Below are 24,397 nucleotides of genomic sequence, written 5' to 3'. Positions count from 1 at the left end.
AACCCCTACTCATTTGTTGATGTATTATTTTCTAACTTAACAAATACTTGTTGAGGACCTAATCCTATTCTAGATTCTACAAATTGAGTAATGAATGAAAAAAAAAACTAAAAAAAACCCTTCCCTTTCTTCTAGGGTTTAATCCCTCCCTTTCTTCTGGCTTTCTTTCTTTTGTTTTTAAATTTTTATTGTTGGTTGTTCAAAATATTACATAGTTCTTGACATATCATATTTCACACTTTGATTCAAGTGGGTTATGAACTCCCATTTTTACCCCGTATACAGATTGCAGAATCACATTGGTTACACATCCATTGATTTACCTATTGCCATACTAGTGTCTGTTGTATTCTGGCTTTCTTCATCTCTTCTTTGACCGGTTAAGCAGTCTTGGGTGTCTCAGGAAATAGACCTCCATTTGTATTTTCTCTGCCTGAGATAAAGTCGCAGCTGAGACCAGGACAAGAAAGGGTAGTATTTAGTCTCTGAGAAGACCAAGCGGAGCTGCCCCATTTGAATCTTGCCCATGGCAGTGCCCAGGCCAGCCAGTCACAGGCTGATAGGGGACCAGCTGAAGCAGTCCTTCCAGAAGGTCTGCCTCAAAACAATGAGACTCCTTTGGCCCAAGGCACCAACAGCTAATTGCAGTGTTTTACAAACAAATTTTGTTGAAATGATAAAGCAGTGCTTCAGAACAATTGCCCTGAGAAAAAATGGGTGTGCAGTTTGCACAGTGGCTCATATACACAAAGCCAGGGTGTGCCCAAGTTAAAAGAACCCGTTTAGAAAGCAGATTGGCCAGTTATCATGATGACTGTGCTCATACACGTACATAATGCCAGACCTTGGGGAGCTCTGAGCACTTTTTAAACAGACATGTGGGTAGGTATGGAATGAACAGAAGAACGGAATCCCCTTTTTCTCAAGCCAATTTTCTACATGGTTCTCTGGTTATGAAGAATGGTGATATTCTTCTGTCTGCAACATAGTACATCCAGTTGAAACAGTTCCCATGGAGAGCATGGAATATCTTGCCTTCATTTTAAAATTACAATTATCATAATAACAGGTTTCTTACATTAAAACCATTTTTCCACCTCCATTATTTCTTCTAAGTCTCAACAGCTCTTTAGAGATAGGCAGAGTGGGTATTATACTCAATTTGATGGAAAATAAAACTGAGGTTCTCAGAATGTGATATATATATAATGATGTACAGCTTTTAAGAAGGAAGTATGGATGAGGCTTGAACAACTCTATTAGTGCTAAGACCAGACTCAAAGATCTTCTTCTCCATTAGCTATAGTGTTTGAATCTTTAGGACTCAAAAGTGGCATAGACTAGTAACTGAGCCAGCCACAGATCATCCTTTTAAATGGTTTTTCATTTTTACCTAAAGGAGAAATACTCTGGTTTTAAGGACATTGCTTCAGGATTATGCATAAGTTTGACTTGTTTTGTTTGGTTGTGACATTACACTGCTGGAGAATGATCACTTATTGATTTAGAAAACAATGAGCCTAGAAAACAGCTCCAAAGTGGTACTGTAAGGATGGCCTTAGCCTAAGTAACTCCATTTTAAATAAACCTACAGTCCCACCAGGTACCAGCCTACAAAGCCCTCCAATATGTCAATCATAGTCTGATAAAGACAAGTCACTTTCTACAATCCTGATAAGAGTCAAGGTAAAGTCACATGTTATTTGCCTTTGGCCTGATAAGAGTCAGAGGTGTGAGATCAGGACAGAAATCACCAAATCATGTGTCCTGACTTTATAACGTAAGATGTCACTAAGAACCCTGGTAACAGCTGATAGGGGCCTAAAGGGTGAGCATAAGCCCTGAAAATTTAGTATAAATTATGGTACAAATGAACTGACATTAGGATTAGCTGACACTGATGCCTGATGACATCCCAACTCTTCTCATCATCTGCCTGATCCTCTGCATTGTCCTCACCACTCTCGAACTCTACAGCAGCCTCCTGACCCTGGTGAGAAAAGCAACTTCTCCTTATGACCGTCTCCTCAACTCCACGCCAGGAGATTCCTCCATGGGTTCCTGATCTGATCACTGTGGTCTGAGTGAGTGTGCATCTGCTGGACTTAAGGCCCTAAGACTTGAGACTCTAGATCTGGTACTTGAGCTCAGCATGTAGAGGGAATGTCTATAATAAGTCTGTCATGATTAAGTGTGTTTGCAGGGCTTAGAGTTAACTTAGAATTGTGTCCTTTGAATTGATTATGTCTATTGCATTAGTGCCCAGCATTAAAGATTGTCATTTTCTTGATTAAGAACCTATTGAGTGAACTGTATTAATCTGAGTGAATGAAGCATTGAAAAAGGCAGACATGTTTTATGGACTTTCTATATTTCTCTCCCTTGACTGCATAAGATGCACCTTTTGCCCATCACAACAGGTATGTGTGAAGTTCAGAAAGTCAGGCCCTGGTGAATGGGAGGATAAAAATCAGCCTGTGTCTACAATCTGTGATTTGTGCTTGATACTTTTTTCTCTAATGTACGTCTGTCACTTTTCCTACCATCTAAATGCTGATCTTCTCATTTCCTCTAGGAAAAGAGTAATATTGTAAGGATTCAGTACCCATCATCAGCAGTTGCTCATGAAATGTTACTGTCTTTGAATGCTATGAAGACTCAGAGATAACACATGCTGCTAAGGACAAGGGAGCAAGGGGAACTCTCACGCTGCTAGTGGGAGTGTAAAGTAGTACAGCCAATATGGAAAACAGTATGGAGGTCCTCAAAGACTAGAAATACAGCTACCCTATGATCCAACAATCTTACTGACACTGCCAGTTAATGATGATGAGCTCTGCTCTCCCACAAATTGAAGTGTAACATTAGAGAAGCACGCCGAGGCAAGCATACAAAGCAGGGTTTATTTAAAAGGGGTAACATAGACTTCTCCCTGGAGGGAGAAGGGGGCCATAGCTGGTATGTGAGGGTGTCCTAACTTTTCATATGTCTTAGGCTTCCTTTGTTCTCCTGCTCTCTTCCTTTATCTCTCTTTCTCCGATCTACGTGACGAGGACCAGGAGATGCTCAGTGGGATGGCCAAAATATGGGAAGCCGATGGGCCAAAGGGCCAAGGTGGTGTGACCTGGGCAGGAAGGAGGTGTAATTAACAACTCTCTGTAGGGAGGGACAATCCTGGGTGCAGGTTATCTTAGCAAGAGGTTGGAGCAGGGACAGGTTATTTTGATAAGGGTGGCAGAAGAGCTCTGAAGGAATTAGCATTTCAATCCCTCTCCAGATTTCTGGACTCACCCAATTAGCTTCCTTGATCTGACCTGACTCCATTTACCTATCTAAACTGACTCCCTGCCTAATTCTGGCTTCACTACTACTGGTTAGTAGCGAAAAGGGAAATGAAAACAAGTATGTTAAAGAGACATTTGAACATTCATGTTCACTGTAGCACCATTCCTGATAACCCCAAAGTGGCATTAACCAAAGTACCCATCAACAGACAAAATGGATTTTAAATGTGCTATCTGTACACAATGGAGGATTATTCAGCCATTAAAAAAAAAAGAATATAATCCTGTCACTTGTGGCTTCATAGATGAAACTGGAGGATATTGTGTTGTCAAATGTCTCAAGCACAGATGGAAAATACCACACATCCTCAATTCTACGCAGAAACTAAAACATGCATCTCATTAAAGTAAAGAGTAGCATAGTGGTTACAGGGGCTGGGAGAGTCACGGAGAGGAATGGTGCAGAGAAGATGGTTAATAGGCACAAGGGTACAGTTAGGTAAGAGGAATAACTTCTTAATGTTTCATCGCACGGTAGGATAACTATAGTTGACATCAATTAGTTGTGTATCTCAAAATAGATACTTGAGAGAATTTTTAATGGTGGCACACACACACACATAAAAATAAGTTTGATGAATATACCAATCATCCTGATTTGATCATTCTATATTGTATGTATGTAGCGAAATATCACACCATACCCTATAAATAAGTACAATTATATGAATATTAAAATATTTTTTTTAAAAAAGAATAATATCAGCAGCTAACATTTATAGAGAACTTTCAGGTATTTTCTGAAGCACTGTACATAAATCAACATATTTACTCGTCACAAAGAAAAATACATGAAGTACCATATTTACTTGTTACAAAGGAAAATCTATGAGGCACAAGTATTATCAGCTTTATCATGTTTTTAAAATGAGACCTCAGAAGAACATAGAGGTTGAGGTGCTTGTCCAAGTTCCTAACATGGGAATTATTGGTCCTTATTTTGAATTCTGGCTATGTAGCTCTCTACAAAAAAAAACCTGAATGCATGGAGATGGGGGTGCATTTTCTTTATTCATTTTGTTTCTTGCCTGCAGCTTTCCATACAAAGAAAAGACAGTTTTGTCCATCTTTCATCTCTAGGTTATCTAGCATGGAAAGTAGAAAATACTAAGTTATTGGTAAATCATGACTAAATTAATGGAAAAGAAGGTCTTCAATGGCAGATCAACTTCCATAATGTCTCCAATCACTGCCAGGCTGAGCAGTGGGCACACCAGTATTCTGAAGGTTGAACTGGTCTGATGCAGAGATTCTGCTTGGAATTTCCTAAATAATTGGCATGGTAGAGGCGGAGTAACTCCCATTCTGATTTCCTGTTGAGTGACAGGTCAAAAAGACTCAATTGTTTTTAAGATAGTAAAAGGGCCTGGAGTCACAGTGCCAGCCCACAGAAGTCCCTGCCCTTAGAAGCTGCTCAATACAGGTTAAAAGAATGGATTTGTAAATAAATGACTGGATGGCTCACCTTGCACTGGAAAAAAAAATATGCCACCTTTTCATAAAACTCTTTGTGGGATTAATATCTCAGAATCTTATCTTTAAAAGAAGTTTTGGGTTAAACATATCTTTTGTAATCTTAACAATCTTGAGCATTACATCTAAAGAAAGGTGTTAACTTTTAAACCTCCATATTGGAGCATTATGAGGAAGACAGGAGGAAGACTTAGATCTCAGTGTCAGAGACAGACCCCTCCATGTTTGGGGAAGATCTGAACAGCCCACATATATCCAGACACATTCTGACAGACTCACATGCATTCTGAAAAGGAGATTTAACAGGGGCCAAGGATACTGAGGACGTTAGCTAGGAAAACCTCATTACCAGTACTTTCTGAGCATTCTGGACATTGTGCACATGAAGAGGGAGACAAAGCTGCCCTCACTATACTCAAGAATGAGAGAAATAAAGGTCTCTAGCTACCCCCCCCACATACACAGACCTCTCCCACCAGTGTTTCTGCATGGTATGACACAGTAAAATTGCATTATCTCAAGTTTACAGGAAATTCTAGAAAACTGCTCCAGCCAAGCCCCTGAGATGCCCTCATCAAAGTGCCAAACATGTTGCTGTTCTCAAACTTCTATGAATTTATACATATAACTTACCTATACCGAATGGATGCATATTGGATTTAGATAATCCCAATTCAGAAATCATGAAAACAACTGAGATTTTCTGTAAATATTATGGAATTTATTTTAATTCGTTGCAATCTTGAAAATTGTGCTTATTCATTCACCTTACAGATGGGACACAAAAGTGCAAAGAAGTAATTTCATTCGTGTTCTATAGCTAATAATTGATAGAGCTAAAATACAATTCCAGGGTCTGGGATTGTAGCTCAGTAGTAAAACGCTCCCCTACCACGTGCAAGGCGCTGGGTTCGAGCCTCAGCACCACATAAAAATCAATAAAATAAAGTTTTAAAAAACAAAATATAATTCCAGATCCATCTGGCTTCAAAATCTATGATTTATCTTTCTTTCTTTGGTTCCCTACCATGAAGAGATGAATGCATAAAGGAAATGTGAGATATATATGTATGTGTGTATGTATGTGTGTATATATATAGATATATATGTGTGTATATATATAGATATATATGTGTGTGTATATATATATATATATATATATATTTGGAGTTTTATTTCATCAAAGCAAAGAACAAAGTCATACCATTTGCAGAAAAATGGATGGAACTAGAGAGCATCACATTAAGCAAAATATGCCAGACTGAGAAAGTCAAGGGTCATATGTTTTCTCTCATTTATGGAATCTAGAAAGAAAAGGAAAAAGAGATAGAAATGAAAATAGAAGGGAGAAGAATAGAGAAAAGAGACCAGGGGAAGGAAAGGGGAAGTAGTTCTGGAGAATTAAACTGATCAAATTATGTTAAGTTCATGTATGAATATATCAAATTAATCCTTCCTTTATGTATTATTACTATGCACCAATTAAAAAACTATTTTCTAAGTTATAAACATAACATACTTATTTGAATAAAATTTTGGCAGTATCACAAGAAATACAAAAGAACAAAATCTTCAATAGCACTATAATCCAAAGAAAACTAATGACAACATTTGGGAACATTTTCTTCCAATCACATCCCATTGGGTAAAAGTTTATTGACTAATTTTTCCTTTGTTGTACTGCAAGCATGAATCTGTTCCATTAAAAATTCTGTACAAACTTATTTTTAATATGTGTATAATATTCATTCTATATACATAACTAATATAGTTCTTCTTCCTCATTGATGAACATTAAGGCCACTTCTGATTATTCAGAATTATAAATAATACTGAAATAAGTCCCTCTGTCCCTTATTATTAGAATAAATCACTCTGTACCCTGGAATTGCTTCTGTCTTATTTCTAAACCACCAGGTCAAGTCAGTTTTACAAATACAAAAACCCTTAAGTATGAGAACAAGATGAAACAGCTTGGAATGTGCAATCAGAATACCTGAATTCACTCACCAGTTTAGCCCTCATTCACAGGGTGATTCTAGCATGATACCTGAGACTTCCAGAACCTTGTTTTCTTGTTTGAAAATGGGACACTAACACCACCTCCCTCAAGAGATTGATGTGGGATTAAAAGAGCTAAAACATGTGACAGGGACTTTGTAAACCATCATGTGCTTTAGCAAACATCCCTTGCTATTACCTTCAAATGGGTTGAAAGATTTAGGCAATTTTCAAAGGGAAATGAAAAGGAAGGAAAAAACTGGCATATGCAAATTGGGTGTTTTAGTGGTTGGGGTTTTTTTTTGCTATTTTAAATATGTATGTATTATAAAATAAAACTTTTTTTAAAAAAGTTTTACATTATTTAAAAGTCCTTAGTTGAAATGACAGCTGTCAAAAGAATATTTCCCAAGTCCACCAAACATTGTGTCACCCTGAAGATTTTGAAAGCTTTTGCTCACATGTCGAGTTAACAAACCTAAATAAATGTCTGCAACCACAGGCAAGTCAGAGAGCAGGAAAACCCAACCCACCCGGATACAGTGCAGGAGAAAAACTGCTTAGAGCTTAGCCCCACCCACTGGGGCGGGACTCAACATTCTGCCGGTCTGCCATTGGCTAAGGCTCTTTGCCCAGGGACATTTAAGGATGAATGAGGATGCTGCTCAGAGGCCAGCCAGCAAGGAGAAATGTGAAGAGAGAAAGGTAGCCTAGCCTCCCTCAGAGCAGAAAAGATTCAAAACAGACAAGAGTAAGGACCGGCTGGGAAGGGGCGCACCATCAGATTTGTGAAGAGGCAACTAGGCTGCAAAGTTTTCCGTGTAGGCATCACACCTCAGTGGAAAGAAAGGGAAGAAAAGCAGTCATTCTGTGGTCCAAGCAGAGGATTAGAGGGTTTAGGAGTACACCCAGATAATCCCAAGGATCTAATGACCATGAAGTTTGAAGAAAAGCTTGAGGACAAAGGGAGCCTGGCAGGAAGGAGTCGGGTGCACCTCGATGGGATGCACCAGGCCAATGGGAAACCAATAGCCAATGGGAAAACGGATGGCTGTGGGAAGCAGGAAGCCAACGGCCAGAGCAACGGGCTCAGGGAAAGTCTCAACAGGTACACCTGGCAAGAGATCCAGAGGCACAATCAGGAGAACGACCAGTGGCTGGTAATCCATCGAAAAGTTTATAATGTTACTGACTGGGCCAAAAGGCATCCTGGTGGGCACCGGGTCCTCAACCACTATGCTGGGGAAGACGCCACGGTAAGAAACTCCAAGACTCCAAAGTCTCTCTCCCTCTCCCTCTCTCCCTTCTCTCTTCCTCTCTCTCTCCCTCTCTCCCTCTTTCACTCTCTCTCTCTCTGCCTCCAAGTTGCTGGGTGATTGAGATCTTGGCTCTCTTCCTAAAAGCATTCAATTACGTGTTCAGGCTCTGCCACCGATCATCTCCTCCCAAACCAATTTTTCAGGATTCCTCTCTGACAAGAAATTGGAAGCAAATTAGGAATCAAGGTCTACCTGTCATCTGCTTCCAGTCTGGGATGAACTCATATGTACATACTGGATACTGTACTTGTGTATTCTGGATTTCATTTTGTCCTTAGGGTCCTGTTTTATTTTGTTTTTGTTGCTCTTTGGTTGTTTGTTGTTGTTGTTGTTGTTTTTGCTTCATTTTGAAGTGGAATCACTATCTTATAAGAAGTTACAAATAAATGAGTGAAATCTAGAAAAAAAAATATCTTCACCTAAGTAGATACTTCTAAGACTCCTATAATTGGAGTGTCTAAAAGAAAGAAAGCAGTTCATTTAGTAAGCACCAAAACATTGATATTGAGCAATTAATAAAAAAATTTTTAAAAACACCTTAATAATGGTGAAAAACATCAGTTGCCCGGACTTCTAGGTTTTGCAAAGCTCTACTGCATCCAGGAACTCATTTACTATGACAAAAATGATGCAATCTACTTTATGGATGCATTAAAATGCACCAACTCACTTAAACCTCCCCATAAGGAAGGTGAATATTATTCCCATGTGGGAAAGTTGATGTTCAAAGAGATAAAAATGGGTCGCACAGCCAGCAACTGATAGTGTCAAATTTTGGAATGAGATAAGCTTAACCACAAAGTCTTGTACACTTGGTTCTTTAAAAAACAAATTTTCCCTTTATTGATAAGGAGGTCTTCCAAACTCTTAAGTGCATTTAAGAATCCCTTTTAAAATATTCTATAAGGTTGTTTGTTTTCTCTCAACCGGGAATCTTATTTTCCACCATTGTACAGATGAAGAAACGGAAGATTAGAGGGGAAAACCACTAATTCCAGGTCAGAAAACTGATATGACAGAACAGAAATTTAAACCTGGGATTTTTTATTTTATTACAACTGTTGATGTCACTAATTAGCATATAACTTCTCCAACTGGTTTCTAAACACACAACTGGAGATATCATTTTACTAAGCACTAGTCTGTACATGATATGTGCTACCTGACAACTTTGTAAAATATAGCAGATCTCCATTTTTATACTACCAATCTCTATTTTCTTCAAATCTCAATTTTTCTCCAATTTCTCAACTCTGCTCCGCTCAGGTCTTGTTCTAATAATCAAATATCTACAGTCAGATGGATGTCTTTCTGAACTTATCTTGCCATTCTACTCTTGTCAGATCTGATGACTTTTTAAACAAAGTTCAAACTTCTCCTTAAGAAAATGAGTATAAGCTTGTGACAAAGAAAGGGAGTATCATGTCCTTTGGGAAGATACACACTGTGTAGACATCTAGAGTACAGAATTGAAAAAAAGTGAGATGGAAAAAAAAAGTGAGAATAACAGGAGAAAGATTAACAAATAAGTAATGAAACAAAGACCACATACCCTTTAATAGCCCATCCCCACTGCCCACAATTCAGAGAAAATATGGACGAAGGTTTGCTAACACAAGTCACAGAATTAACTCAAAGGATGTGTTGGCAAGGACATGGGTTTCCAACCATGTTTAAAGAATGGACAGCTTCACTGAGTTTGAAGCAGCCCATGATGCATTTGTAATTTGCTAATGATTTTTATTCCTTTGGAGTCAGCAAATCATGATGCCTCTGCATCCAAGTCCAGCCAAAGAAGAAGAATTGATTAACATAAAGGTAACCACCAGAACCTTAGGGACAAATACCCATAGCCCGTTAGGATTTAAATATGCCAAGGAAGAAAATCATATGGTCAGTCAGCCATGTACCTTAGTCTTTAGGAAAATAAATCTAAAAATGTTCAGAGAAAAGATTTTCCAAGGGAAAATGGCTCCAGAATAGTTAATGATGCCAGCAGAGTCCCAACAATTTCAGTTCTCGCCGGCTATTCAGAGGGAAACCGAGTGTTAGAATTAGTGATGTGAACCTGGGAAAGTTACTGAGCCTCAGTTTCATGATCTGCAAAGTAAGAATGGCGCTCTCTATGTGGTTATAGTAAATGAATGCATCTTCAGTGTGTGGCATAATATCAGACTTAGGTAAAAGTTGAGTAAACCATAGCTATGATTATATTGTTATAATACCCAGCATCCATATTCTGAAATGGAATGATTATGTTTGTTTGCCATCAACTTGGTCTGCTGATTATGTTGTGTTCAAATTGACTTGGGAACAGAAAGGTATATGATGGAGAAGCATCAAGACAGAGGTACCTGTGGTCAGAAGTTCACTCTGTTACACATGAGGTGTCTGCAGGTTGTGCCTTGGCTGACAAGCGGGGCCCAATGTGTGCCAGTCTTGGACCTATGGCTACACTTCCCCAGATGGGGTACCTTTCTCTTATTTATACAGGAGATTTCCCTGGATAATGATACCTAAGTGTATCCTTGGACAAGGCCTACATATGAATAATGGGGCAACCATAAATTTTATATAAGACAACAATACACACCAACCTCCATGAAAAATGTAAACACAATCTTGTATCATTATCCAAGTGGTCTGTCCCATGGATCATTAATTCATTCATTCATGCAGTCAGTTGTTCTAAAGTCCTTGTTAGAGGTCAAGCCTAATAGTTGAGAGCATAGGTTTGGAAAGAAATCAGGACTTGTTTGCATCTAAACTCCACGATTACTTGGAAGATCCTAAGGAGGTTGCTTAAGACCTTGGAGATTTGGTTTCTTTAATTAGAAAATGGGAATGATAATACCTTTATCTTTGTTTGTTCATTTGTTTATTTATTTATTCATTTTCTGTGGTGCTGGGGATAGAACTCAGAGCCTTGTGCATGTGAAGAAAGCACTTTTCCAACTAAGCTGTATCTGCAGCCCTGTCTTATTTGTTTTAAAGTCAGTGGAGATAAAATAAAGTACTTCTTAGGGTTCTCAGATTAAATACTCAATAAATGGAAATTCCTTTATTTAATAATTACTTCATTCTTCCAAGAGGGATTCTAATATTCTCCAAGGAATGTTGCCAAAAAAAAAAGTCTATGAAACAAAATTGGCACATAAGCTCCAATTATTGCACATGAGTTATCTGATTCCAGTTATATGATTTTAAATCAATGCCACAGCGCTAGAGTTTAGGCCCAGTTCTTTTCACTTACATAAGCCTACCCAGGAATATCCAGAAACCTTCTCTAAGTCCAACAAGGAGAATTTATTATAAGTATTACATATAACTGCAACATGGTGAGCTATTTTGCAATCAGTAAAATGAAGATTACAAAGCATTTTGATGACAGGACCTACATATGAATAATGGGACAGCCATAAATTTTATATAAGACAACAGTGCACACCAACCTCCATGAAAAACGTAAACGCAATCGTGTAATGGGTGCGGAGGCAGCTGGTTTGGAACAAAGAGAGTAGATTTATTATCCTGCATTCTGGTCATCCCACTCCTCATCTCTGGACATCACACTCTAGAAGGGACACTGAGAAACTCCAGTTCTTTCTTGTGGGAGTTAAAGGTGAACTCAACAAGGAAAGGATGACCAAAGCTTAAAACATATAAGGAAAAAGTTTGTTTCAATAATCTGGGTGACTCTTAAGTTGAAAAACGTAGAGTTGCGTGCAATTCTAAGGGAGAGAATTCCATGGGGTTTGGTATGAGTAGAGCTCATGGAAATGAGGCTGAGGCATGAGGGAAGTAAAGGTGAGCTCAGGGGAAGCGTGCAGACAGGATTCATGTCATGAGCAAGCACCCAAACAGCAGGGGCATGCCACACTAGCCACTTCCTTTCCTTAGAACAATTTTAGCCAAAAGTATGTGCTCAGTTAATGTCAGTGAACTGTCCTTATGTGATGATGAGAAGAGGAGAAGATGGAGAGAAGATGAAGCTAGAAGAGAGGTAGGGAAGAAAGAAACAGAAGGAGGGAGACAGAGGACCTTGACCGCTGACCTAAGGAGTTCTCATGTTCCCCTCACTGCTTGGCACCTCCTCCCACTACCAACAGTGGTGCTTGGGCACAGCTTCCCTGCTCACACTTGTCAGAGCAATAAATCAGCCATCACTTCTAAGCTGTCAGTGAAAGGAAAGTGAGAATCTGTGATTTCAACTTTCCTGGGCAGTCCAAATTTTATAATCTGATTCTCATTTGAATCATCCTTGTAGTTAGACACAGAGGTAGGAGGAGAGAGAAAAGGAAGTCCGAATTCTAATGGATGGAAATGGGCCATGAGAAGACGCTGTCTTCATAAGATCAACCTTGCAGTTAGAGGATGAGGTAAAAGGGGCCAGTCAAAATGAAGGAAGACCAGGAGGGAGCCCAGGTAACATGTTCAAGGCCCAGACAAAGCATTGACAGCAGAAGTAGAGAGGAGGGGGTGGGTGGGAACGATATTTAGGAAACTTGATTCATAATATTTGGTGACTAAGTGGCTAAGTAACAGAGTCTCGATCCACCCATGGGTATGTGGTTTGGAAACCTATTGGTGGCCTCCAGAATAGGAATTCCAGGAGAATGTACAGATTGAAAGGTAGGGTGAACTTCTCCTACTGTTCTCCTTGACAAGGGATGATACTGTTTTTCTAGTAAAGTACATTGCTCCCTCCTCCGCAAATAATAGCAAAAATTTAGCATCCTTTCCAACGCATTTGTAAAAGCAAATAATATATCACATCTTTCCCATGTTGGTACTATTTTAGGAATAATCACTTTCAAAATGATCTAGACTAAAAAGTTATGGGCAACATGAGTAAAAATGAATGACTGAGAAGGGAGTCAAAGGCAAACAGATGAAACCAAGACTTACAGAGGTGTCAGAAAATAGCAATACTGAGGCGAGAGAGAGACCTGCAGCCTTAGAGTATAACACTTGGGTTATCCCGATTCCTCATTCTAGAACTGCTGTCTCTATGTATTCACTCGCTCACCCTTTTTCCTATCCATCAGACATACATTCATCACATGCCACATCCCAGGCACAGTGAGGTTATTAGGTACATATTGATCAGTAGCGGTATATATTCTCAGTCTTCAAAATCACTAAAGAAGAGGCAGGTGCAGTTTCATTTCCAATGTAGTTAGAAACCTTCAGGAACAGTGTCATGATGCCCACAGTGATCATGAATAACTTTCCTGATTGACTTTATATGGGTCTTGAAGGATGTGGAGGAGACTTACTGTAGGGAAAATGCAAGATGGAAGTCAAGGAAAAGGGAATTGTATGTGTAAAGCTTCCATCCTGTGGAAGAGCATAGAACGCTGTTGAATGGGAAGGCTCCAGTAGAGAAGATGGCGCATGGAAGGTATAGAGGAAGGCAAGAAGAAGGAGGCAGCCTGGAGCCATAGGCGATGCACTTTATGGGACTGAAACCTGCAGTAGAGGAGCACCATTACCATCTTCCCAGCAGATCTAAACTGATTTTAGTATCACCTCAAAACAATCTAGCATCATGCCCTTCGGAGAAAGAATTATACATATCAAGACAGGCATGGATCTTTATGGCTTCATGGCTTCAGAGTCGCATAGCCCTAAATTCAAATCCTGACTCTGCTATTGGCTGGCTTTTGGGAGCAAGATGTTTCTCCCCTTTGAGATTTAGCCTCTCTGTCTGTGTAACAGAAGCAATGGGAGGAACCTCACAGAAGTAAGGCTACAGCAATGAGTGGCCTTCAGAGCCCCTTGTATACAGGATACACTCCACAAACACTGGCACTAACCCCCTTTCCTTTATTTTACTCCCCCTCCTTCCTTCAACAAGAACATACTCGCCCAAGAATGTTGGTAACTGAACCTGTTCTTGCGGACTTTCAAGAAGAGGTTTCACAACCTACTCAGCATCTGGATTCTGTTAGAAAATTATTGAATATTCTAAGACTACCTGAACTCCTTGTAGAAGATTGTTGCTTAATGTTCTGGAAAACTGTGGCTCCTCAGTAACTCCTCGCAGTATTGACCTGTGAGCCTTAATGGGGATCAGAAAAAAAAATATTATCTGCACACTGGAAGATGAAATTGCAGTAGATTTCATTCTTCTGTACCTTGACCTTAACCCATCAGGATGTTTTCTGTTCTAAACTTATTCTGAAGCAGCAAGAAGAACATGATTTTTTTTTTTTCAGTATGGATCACCATGAGATACATCAACCACTTTCTTAACCACTGAATCACTCTTTTCCTGGTTAGGGGGAACTAAGCTTTAGGATCTAGAATGTGAAAATTTAAAACCATCTTTGAGATAAAGTAACCCATCATTTCCTAAGAGGGTAATAAGAAATGTGCAGAAGCTCAATGGGGCAGTGCAGAGCTTTGGGAAATTGAGGGACTATCATCACCCCCATTTAGGGAAAAGAATAAAAACCAAGTCAGCAGAATTGTCCGTAGTCACACAGCTAGTAAGTGTCAAGGCCATATTTTAGGTAGAGGAAGTCCACTTTCTAAGTCAGTGCTGTGCAAGGCTACAAGAGTACTTGCATGGCTTCCACTCATTCAGGTTATAACTTTGATTATATTTCTTCGTTTTTAGTCATTCCTATCCCAAAGCCGTAAGAACAAAAGTTCAGCATCTCCCTTCTGTGGAATCCTTAAGAAAAAAAAAAAAAGACTGTACAAATCCTTGAGAGGAAAAAATACCCCTTGCTTAAATAGGCTTTAGAGATCCACTGCTTCCCAAAGCCATGTGGTTGCTACTTAACAACAACATTTTAAATAGAGTGATTGGAGTCTTCCAGTGTTAAGCATAATCAAGAGTGTAGGTAACCCAGGGCTCAAAGAACGTGCTCCCATGATTTTAAACTCAATTCAGCCCTTCTCTGGAAATAACTAATTCAAGGAGTCTAATTCTTCTAGGCCCCAGACAAGAACCACAAAGGAGCGCTCAACAGGTGATGTGGTGGCATAGCTGACCTTCAGATAGTATAAACAACTATCACCAGCAACCTGATGCTGGACTTGAAAGTTCCATCATGGCCAATAAACCCACACAACTGTTTCTTCTGATATTCATTAAATAAACAGTGGTGTTGTCATCAGTGCTTCTGGAGAGCCTGGTTATACTAGTCATACCTAGAAAAACGATGCACACATTATGCCTTTTGAGAAGGTTCTAAAGTATAATTTGGATCCATCAGTTTGCACCATCAACCTAGACTTAAATTAAATGTATGTAATGGACTCTATGCTCATTTCTAGGTTGGGTGAGGAGGAGGGCTGATCTATGAATAAACATGTGTCTTTTGAGCTTCTAACTGGTCTCTCTGATTTACAGGATGCCTTCAGGGCCATGCACCTGGAGCTTGACATTGTGAAGCTGTACCTGAAGCCATTGCTTATTGGAGAGCTTGCTCCAGGAGAGCCCAACCAGGAGAGAAACAAAAACGTGAGTCTCAGGATACAAGTACATGGAAGGATGGAAGCAAGCCATAGAGGCCAATTTACTGTTTTCTATGAGAAACCAATTGCTGTGCCTGGGTGAGCCAGGTGGATAGTTTTTATTATTGAACCCTATGTACCAGTTGTGAAAGGGCCTGACAGTTGATGTGGTAGCCAAGATGGCGACTAAGTGACTAACAGGAGGGAAGTGTATAGAGCATTCCTGTTCTGAGCAGGATGCAGCAGGAAGGTGGAGATATCGTCATGTTTTTTCAGAACAGTGCACAATTTAAAGTTGATGGATTGTTTATTTCTGGGATTTTCAATTTAATATTTTTTTGACCAAAGAAAATAAAAGCATGGATGGGGGGGGATATTATGGATTAGTGGATTCTTCATATTTCAAAGAAGATTTATCCCCTTGAGAGCTCAGAGCTCTTAAACCTCTGTGAAGACAAGAAATGGAACTTTGGGCCCTGCATTCCATATTCATTCTGTCTCTAAGCGCCACCTCAGGCCAGGCAGCTTACACCTTTTTTCCAGTGACTGTTTGCAATTATGTGTTTGGTGTCCGTGACTACATCCGTTGCTAAACTAAGTTCCATGAGAGCAAAGAAAATGTCTGTATCACTTATCCCTGTGTCCTTCAGACTCACTCATCTGCACAGGATCAGACATGTAGTAGAAACTCCATAAATAGCTGTTAAATGAAAGATATAAAAATATACTAAAACTATTGCCCTTTTTGACATTCAGGGAAATTAGCATTCATGGAGAATAAATTTCTTCCTGAAAGTTCCTCAGCTATTTCATCAAAGAACTGGTACTCTAAATCACTATTCTCTGACCCCAAATATCTTAAGTATACCCAAGGATGGATGCCATGCTTCCTCAATACTTTGACTATACCAGTTGCACTATACTGTCTTCTAAGGGACAAGGTCTCTATAAGACTAAAATTTCATTTGTTTAATTCTTATTATTTTTTTTTATTTGCCCAGAGTCAAATACTACCATGAAACAGAGGGAGTAAGGACTTTATTCCCTCCTTAGGAAATAAGGAGACAGACTCTCCCAAGGAGCAGGACTGATCTCAGAATGCAGGACTGGTTATGAACAAATCTGAGACCAACACTTAGGCTCGCTCTGTAAGCCCATGGCTCATTTTAGGAGATTGGTCTCTGAGGGTGGACAGCCTGAACTCATCCTCCACCCGCTCTCTGTGGTTCAATGTCTCTCTCTCTCTCTCTCTGTAAAACAGCAACAATCATAGCACCAATCACATAAGAGTTATTAGGAAAATGATCAAAAGATGTAATATCATTCAAAGCACTTAGAACCGTGTTTGGGACATAGTAAGTGCTCAATAAACTTTAGATATTTTCAGTGTCTCAAGCTCCATGATGATGTTAATGATTCACAAACTTCCAGGTATGTGCCCATCATTTGGGATGGGTGGCCCTAGGTTAAAAAGGAAAGATGACAGAAAATTAAATCGTTGTTCCAAACAAGAACACGAAACGAAAATAAAACTCCACCAATTTCTGAGAACCAGAGATAGCCATTTTCTAAAGCAGTGTTAGTCTCCGTAGGCGAAGGGCCACCATAAATTTCCTTGAGTACATCAATGTGGCTCTCTACGGGGAGTTGGAGCCCCAGCATGAAACTGGGTGTGGGCTGAAGTCCAGCATCTGTCATGGACTTGCTGGTGATTCCAAGCCAGTCACTCTTCTGGATTTGGACAGCCCTCTATTTTGTACAATCAATGGGTGGAAAATATGACCAGGCTGAGAGCAATCCCAGAGATGATGACAGATTACCATTAGACAATTATTACAATTATCCACGGATGCCAGAATCCCCGGGTTGGTGGAAGCTTGGGAGATGACCTTACCTGGACTTTTGGCAGGCAGTGTGCCCTTCAAATGTTGTAAACCAGTGCATTTTGAAATGAGAATTTTGACTTCTAGAATTATTTTCACAGCCCTTTTAATTTCTAATTTCTTTCTTTCTTTCTTTTTTAACTTCTGTACAGCTGTGCTATTTTTTCCTCATATCCTCGCTTTCTCAACTGTCCTAGTTTCAACCCCGCTGGAGTCAATAAGCTAAATGATAGTTCTTCCCAACCCTTGCATCCTTCTCTGTACCATGTGTCAAACTTGCAAACCAATGCTAGTATTGTACACGACGAGCACACACACGCACCTGCATGGTACACTCATACAGGACCACGTTAACCAGCAGATACACCGTGCTAAAGGTAACCCTATGTTGGGTATCCAGTGAGAGGCTCTCAGCGAATTTATCCTTGGAGCTCCTTTAAGCTAACTAGACTGTTCTATGCTCACCTCTTCTATGAAAGAGTCCTTTGAGCACATTAAACAATTAATGACAGGGAAAGCATTTTGGAAACTTAACTACAGGAATACAGATAGTTAGAGAAGTAGCTACAGTAATACAGATCCACATAGACAGCCCAGATCCCCAAAACAACAAAAACAGATTTCAATCAACACCTGAGATAATACTGTGTTTCACAAACAGCTACCAGGCATACACACCTCTCAATGCGCTCTCCTTCGCCATCCCAGTCCCCACATAACTACTTTGACTGAGCTCCCTAACTATTGGACAGTTCACATGTCACTCTTCATTCTTCTCTCCAGAAAGAAATAGCAATCATCACCTTTTTTTTCAGAGATTTCATTCGTCTGTGCTCTGGCTTTTGTTTAATTTTTGGGCATGTAATTTTATCCCTGTATATAAAATTCTATTCATAAAGTAATTTTATTACTAAATTAATAGAACCAATTATTACTTGTGCCTCTGTGTTCCCTTTCCCCCGAAGGAATTAATTCCTCCCTTCAATATTTGTTTCACAGTCCCAGCTGGTGGAAGATTTCCAAGAACTGCGCAGGACGTTGGAAGCTTCGAACATGTTCAGGGCCAACCTGTGGTTCTTCTCTCTCCACCTCATCCAGATCTTGATTTTGGAAGTCCTGGCGTGGCTGATACTGTGTCATTTTGGCAATGGCTGGACTGTCACATTGTTCATCTCCTTTCTTCTCACAGTGTCTCAGGTAAGCCGGTGTCCTGAGCCTAGGTGGTGGCCTCGGAAAAGGTTGGGTTTCTTCCTCCCTCTTTAGATTAGTGTCAGCAGCAGCCTACACTCCTAGGCAAGTTCCTCCTCAAGGTTAGACTTGTCTGCAAGTTACTAAATGACTTTGGGCCCCAGTTCCTACGTATGTAAAATGAGGGTAATAATAAATTTGGAATTATTCTAAGGTGGACTAAACAAGCTAATGTGTAAAACTACCCAGCACAGCATCCAGCATATAGTAAAGCTTTGGTTAAGGACGATTGCTACTGTTCACCTGTTCTTTTCCCCCAATTTTATCAACTAAAGTTGTCTATGGTCATATAACACTCATCACATCTTTCTCTTTCATTTATTAATCTGCCACCATTTATTACTGCATGAGGCCATGAATTGTTCAAGAGCAGAAATCTTTTTAAGTAACAATAAAAACTTGAGTTCCTTTGTAAATAACTGATGCTCAGCAGGGCACATGTGTGTGTACCTATCCATGCATTATAGCTGTCCATAATGGTGGGATTTGTTGTTATGTATTTGTACACGCATACAATGTCACAGTATAATTTCTTCCATATCACTCCCCTGTACATCTCCACTCTCTCCCCTCCACTCACCCCCTGGTCCCCTATTCTACTGATCTCCTTTGATTTTCATGAGATTCACCTCCCCTTTCCTTTCCTTTTTCTTCTCTAGCTTCCACATATGAGAGAAAAAAAAATTATCCTTGACCTTCTGAGTTTGGCTTATTAACATAATGTTCTCATTATTAACATAATGTTCTCAAGTTGCATCATGTATAGCTGGGCATTTGTTAAATCCTTGTTGAATAAGGGATGAATTTCTGAACAGGCCCTCCTATGAGCACAAGACTGTATGGATATGGAGAGAAATTCACAGGCTTCCTGTCCCTGAGAAAGGTGTCATCCAAAATGGGCAATAAATCATCTGCTGAACATAGCTCAGGGCAGAGAGGAATGAGTGCCAGCAGGAGGAACAAGCATGCGCTGTTGGAACAGAAAGGGACATTTGGTTCTCATTGGAATAACAGGGATGGTTTTGTAGAGAATCAACAGTAACGTATTTATAGATTTCAAAATTTTTCTGTCCATTTTTTTTTTTTGAAAGGACAACTTGCTTTATTATTTGGAAAGCAACTTTTGGAAACAAGAAAGGAAATAAATGTTTGTTTTGAGCTTAGCCTAAATACTATTTAAATTATACAACAGCTCCCTGAGTTAGGTATTATTATCACCTTGTATCAGATAAGTAACTGAGGGTGAGAGCTTCGGAGTCACTTGCCCCGAGTCATACAACTGGTGAGTCATAAAGAACAAAAGTCTGTCTGATGCAAAGGTCCATGGTCTTTCCACGCCTCACTGGAAGACTTGGACTGTGACAGCAAGAGCCTTCCAAGCGGACAGAACCATTTGCACAAAAGGATGGGGGTGTTGAATGTGAGATGTGTGAGACACAGAAACTCCCTTGAATGGAGGTCAGACGAGGGCCCCCCCACCACCACCCATTCTCAGGTTCACAAAGGTACGAATGGGCTCTTCAGATTCCTCTGGACTTCCCAACTTCTCTAACAACTCTGTCTCTCCTAGGCTCAGAGTTCATTTCTGCAGCATGACATAGGACACCTTTCCATGTTTAAGAAGTCCAAGTGGAACCACCTGATGCACAAGTTTGTGATGTGTCATCTCAAGGTAAAGGGTGTCAGGAAGGAGGCTGGGGGAGCCTTGAGCATCATTTCCTAAAGCAGCGGTTTCCAGGCTGACCATGCTCATGTCAGCAAAGCCCCATAAATGAGTGTAAATGTACTAACAGTGTAGGTTATACACACTGGTTTGAAATAGAATGTAATAAAATATGTGCTGCACTTGATTTTTAAATGTCAGGAAAAAAAGGCTGATATTTATTTAAGAAGCTCTTACATTTTTCATTCACATGAAAGGCTATTCATCTAAAAACCCGGCACCCCATTGCCTTAAGGAACCACCACCCACAAGAAAGTCTGTGTCTTTAAAAATGAAGAGATGTGCTGTAAAATCATAAATGGGAATACTCTTAGAAAGGAAGTGAAATTTTGTTTTGCTGGGAACTAGGAGAATTCAGCAGGCCTGATTCACCTTGAAAGGCACTGAACAAACAAAAGAAATAACACAGGAGACATATAAAAATGAAGAGAAAGAATAGTCAGGAAAGGTCAGACAGCTTGTTCCAGAGGAGGGGTACAGAACCCAGGCTTCTGGAAAAAGCAAGTAGTGGTGATGGCAACCAGTCCTATCCCCCCAGCATAAGCTCCAAGAAACAGCTTCCCTGAGTTCCTGGCACACTGTAAGCCTTCAATGAGCATTTTTGAATGAATGAACAAGTGAGTGCAGGAGAAAATAAATCAAAGCAAAAAGACTGGTAGGAGTGGCCTTCAGCCCCAGCCCTGATGCTGCTCATTGTGTGACCTTGGTTCAATCTTGTTCCCTCTCTGGCCCTCGGTGTTCCCATCTGTAATAGTAGGAGTTAAGCTAGATCTCCTCTTTTCTATAAATTTCTAGGATTGGGTGACGATGTACGCTGGCCCAAAAGACAGGCAAAAGCCTCTGAATCTTTCACTAAATCAAAATTGTGATTTTTAAGACAGTTTCTCCTAGGAAAATTCCAGAAGCACTGACTCTGAGCCTGTGTTCCCTCCTAACACAGGCTAATAAAAAAAACCTGGCTGTCTAGTTCCCCAGCCTGGAGCAGCCTGGAAGTGGCCAACTAATAAGAGGGTGAAGAAGCTGCTGGAGCCAGCTCACAGGGAGCAGGAGCAGGAACTGGGAGCGTAAATCATAAGGGAGGGCAGATGGGAACGCACATCAGACGTGAGTCGGCCAGGTACCAGGTTCAGAACCATCCCCTTCAGGCTGTTGTCTCACGTAATTCTCTCGAGGTGGGGCTTGTAGCACCCTTATTTTCAGTTGAGGTGGATCTTCAAAAAGGTTAACTATTTAAGTGAACGTCCACAGCCTGGGATGTGAGAACATTTGTGGCACAATATTAAATAGTAGAGGTTCCACCGCTGGGCTTCTTAATCCTGGCTACTCAGGGGCACCCAGAAGAGGTCTTCTTTAAAAAAACAAACAAACAAACACCAATGCCTAGGCACCATCATAGATGTTCTGATTAAGTTTGTCTGTGGTGGGGTCTGGACATCATTTATATTTTTGAAAGCTTCTTTGTTGAATCCAACCTGCAGCCAAGTCTGACATCTTCTCTAACAACAGAACTGCCTTCCATGGGAAATTAGCTAGTGAGTTCGTTGGTCATCTTGGAAAGATTATGTTCTGCATTTGAACTTCAGTTCCTCAACTGTAAAATGAGGATAGATGATAGATTTGATGGTTAGAGATGTTGTTAAGATCACATGTAATAGTCTTGTGTCATGAGTATCATACTGTCTGCAAATGCTTAGTAATATTTGCCTGTTACTAATATTAGGAACAATCTTTTCATAATCCAAATGAGAACTCAGAATCATTAATAAAAATTTTTAATGTAATGGTGTTAAGAGGATAGGAAAGTAAACCATAAACCATAGCAATCTTGATCTGCCAGGTACTTGGAGTTACCTACTCTTTCTTATCATCTATTGACTTTCCTATTGAGCACAGTGATGTGTAAATAAATTATTTGTATTTTCGATCCATATTACAGAGTTGGATTTTTAGGTTCATGTTTTATATTTCTGTCCAGAAAAAAAATTGTCATTTTATATGACAAGTTTCACTTAATCAGAAGATTTCTGTAGGTATACTATTTTGCCCCTGTCTACCAGTGTTAGATATGTTTCTGAATTCACTCAGAAGTACTTACAACAGAATAAAAGCAGAAGTTTTCTCTTATGTCTTCATGAGATTGAAGCCATGAGCCCTTTCATTTCCTCTCCTCTCCCTGGTGCTGAGTCAGAGACTCATCTGCCCCAGAGGTAATTGGCAGTTGATTTGGTGCTGGTATTTGGAATATTTCCCATCAGCCCCACCCTGGCTGGCACTATTAAAAAAATCAATGTTTTCCCATTGGTTCAAATTTTACACAGATTTTCTATATTATTTCCTCAGAAATAATTTTGCACTAGTTGAAATGAATATAACCTTGATGGCTTGCAAGCAGAACTAGAAATAGGAAATGGCTCAGAAAGAGAATCAGGAGTACTCTGCCATTTCACAGGGAAAGCCAGTGATTCACCAACAAAATGAATATAGGTTTCAACTATGTGCCAAAGAGAAAATTACCTGTAGGGAGGAAGGGTAGGTAGGAGGCAGAGGACAAAGAAAATTATAAGCAACAACATCCTTGCCTTTTACATGCATCACAGTTTCAAATATCAAAACTACACTTAATATCAGTTCTTCTGCCCTGGAAAAAGCACAGATATTGAGATTCTTAGAGATTTCCACTCATTGGCTATGCAAACATATATTTTATGGATTTTGTAGTATATCATAATAAAAGAGCTCTTCTGAAAATAAACCATGAAATATATACACTTATTTTGGATTTTTTGTGCAATGCAGATTGAGCACCCCAAACTGGAAAATCCAGAATTCTCCAAAATTCAAAAATTTTTGAGCACCAATTTGATGCCACAATGGAAATTTTCAAACCATAGAAGCTTGTTTCATGCAAAAAAAAATAATTATTTAAAATATTTTGTGCATGCTATGTGTATAGGTACATATGAAGCTTAAATGAATTAATGTTTAGATTTGGGTCTTACCTCCAAGATACCTTTTTATGAATATGAAAATATTTTAAAATATTTTAAAAATTGAAATTCAGAACACTGCTTGCCCTGAACACTTTGAAAAGAGGTACTCAAGCTGTAAACTCCAAATGGACTCCCCACAGTATATTTTTCAAGCCCTTATATGTACAGGTTGAGAATAATAAGAATCAAATATTTTTATAGGAATAATGGGACAGAATATTTGAAATTAAGTCCTCCCTGGAATAGCTGGCTTACACTGTTTTCCATGACTACTTCCCAAACACTTGGTGCCTGGGCAAAGGGAGTGTCAAGCATGCTCCTTCTATAATCTTCCGGGTAACCTCCCACTTGCCTGTGAGGTGCTCTTCCTTATCTCCAGAGAGCATTTCCCAGACAGAGGGGCCCAAGAGGAACCAGTTGTGTGGATCACACCCAACTTTATCCTGGCTTCTGTCCTAAGTTCTACTTTCCTGTACTGTTGAGATCCACTCTCAATCTACTGCCAATCAAAACCTGCCTCCCATATTACCAATTTCCACAGCCAGACATCAACTAAAAGAGTACAGACAGCCAATGGAAGAGGCCAAAATGTTGGCTGTGGGAGGACTTAATTAAAAAGAGAGACGTTCTTATCACACTGCTCTTGTTGTTTACTGTTCCCATTAGGTGATGTTTTTCTTGGTCTGGGAACCCCATTTTATCCTGTTTATCTTGATATTGCAAATGTCTGGCTTAGTATTCGGCCCAGGCCTACTTCAAAGTAAATAGCAAGTGAGTGAATAAATGAGCAAATGTACAATTAATTGCAAGAGCAACGGGTCATAGGCAATTTGGTGACAGAAGTTCAGAAGGCCGTGGACCCCAAGAGGGGAAATAGAAGGTGGTGAGTCTAATTTGGGACACATAGGGTTTGAGACACTACAGGATATCTAAGAGGACATATTTG

At 39.8% G+C, this 24,397-nt stretch overlaps 1 protein-coding gene across 1 annotated transcript in view; it reads left to right on the top strand.

Moving 5' to 3' along the window:
• The first annotated feature begins 7,477 nt into the window (after positions 1 to 7,477).
• Positions 7,478 to 24,397, top strand: part of LOC101973650 (fatty acid desaturase 2-like protein FADS2B) — a 30,804-nt gene continuing 13,884 nt past the window's right edge. Inside the window, exons 1-4 of the mRNA XM_005331600.5 lie at positions 7,478 to 8,074; positions 15,504 to 15,614; positions 18,490 to 18,687; positions 20,309 to 20,410. Coding sequence (XP_005331657.3) covers positions 7,748 to 8,074; positions 15,504 to 15,614; positions 18,490 to 18,687; positions 20,309 to 20,410 — 738 coding nt within the window. The 5' untranslated portion in view covers positions 7,478 to 7,747. The remainder of the gene's footprint in view (positions 8,075 to 15,503; positions 15,615 to 18,489; positions 18,688 to 20,308; positions 20,411 to 24,397) is intronic.

This window comes from Ictidomys tridecemlineatus, chromosome 4 (assembly GCF_052094955.1).
Source record: "Ictidomys tridecemlineatus isolate mIctTri1 chromosome 4, mIctTri1.hap1, whole genome shotgun sequence".
Taxonomy (NCBI): domain Eukaryota; kingdom Metazoa; phylum Chordata; class Mammalia; order Rodentia; family Sciuridae; genus Ictidomys; species Ictidomys tridecemlineatus.
The sequence above is the reverse complement of the archived record's forward strand: the minus strand, read 5'-3'. Positions and strand labels throughout refer to the sequence as shown.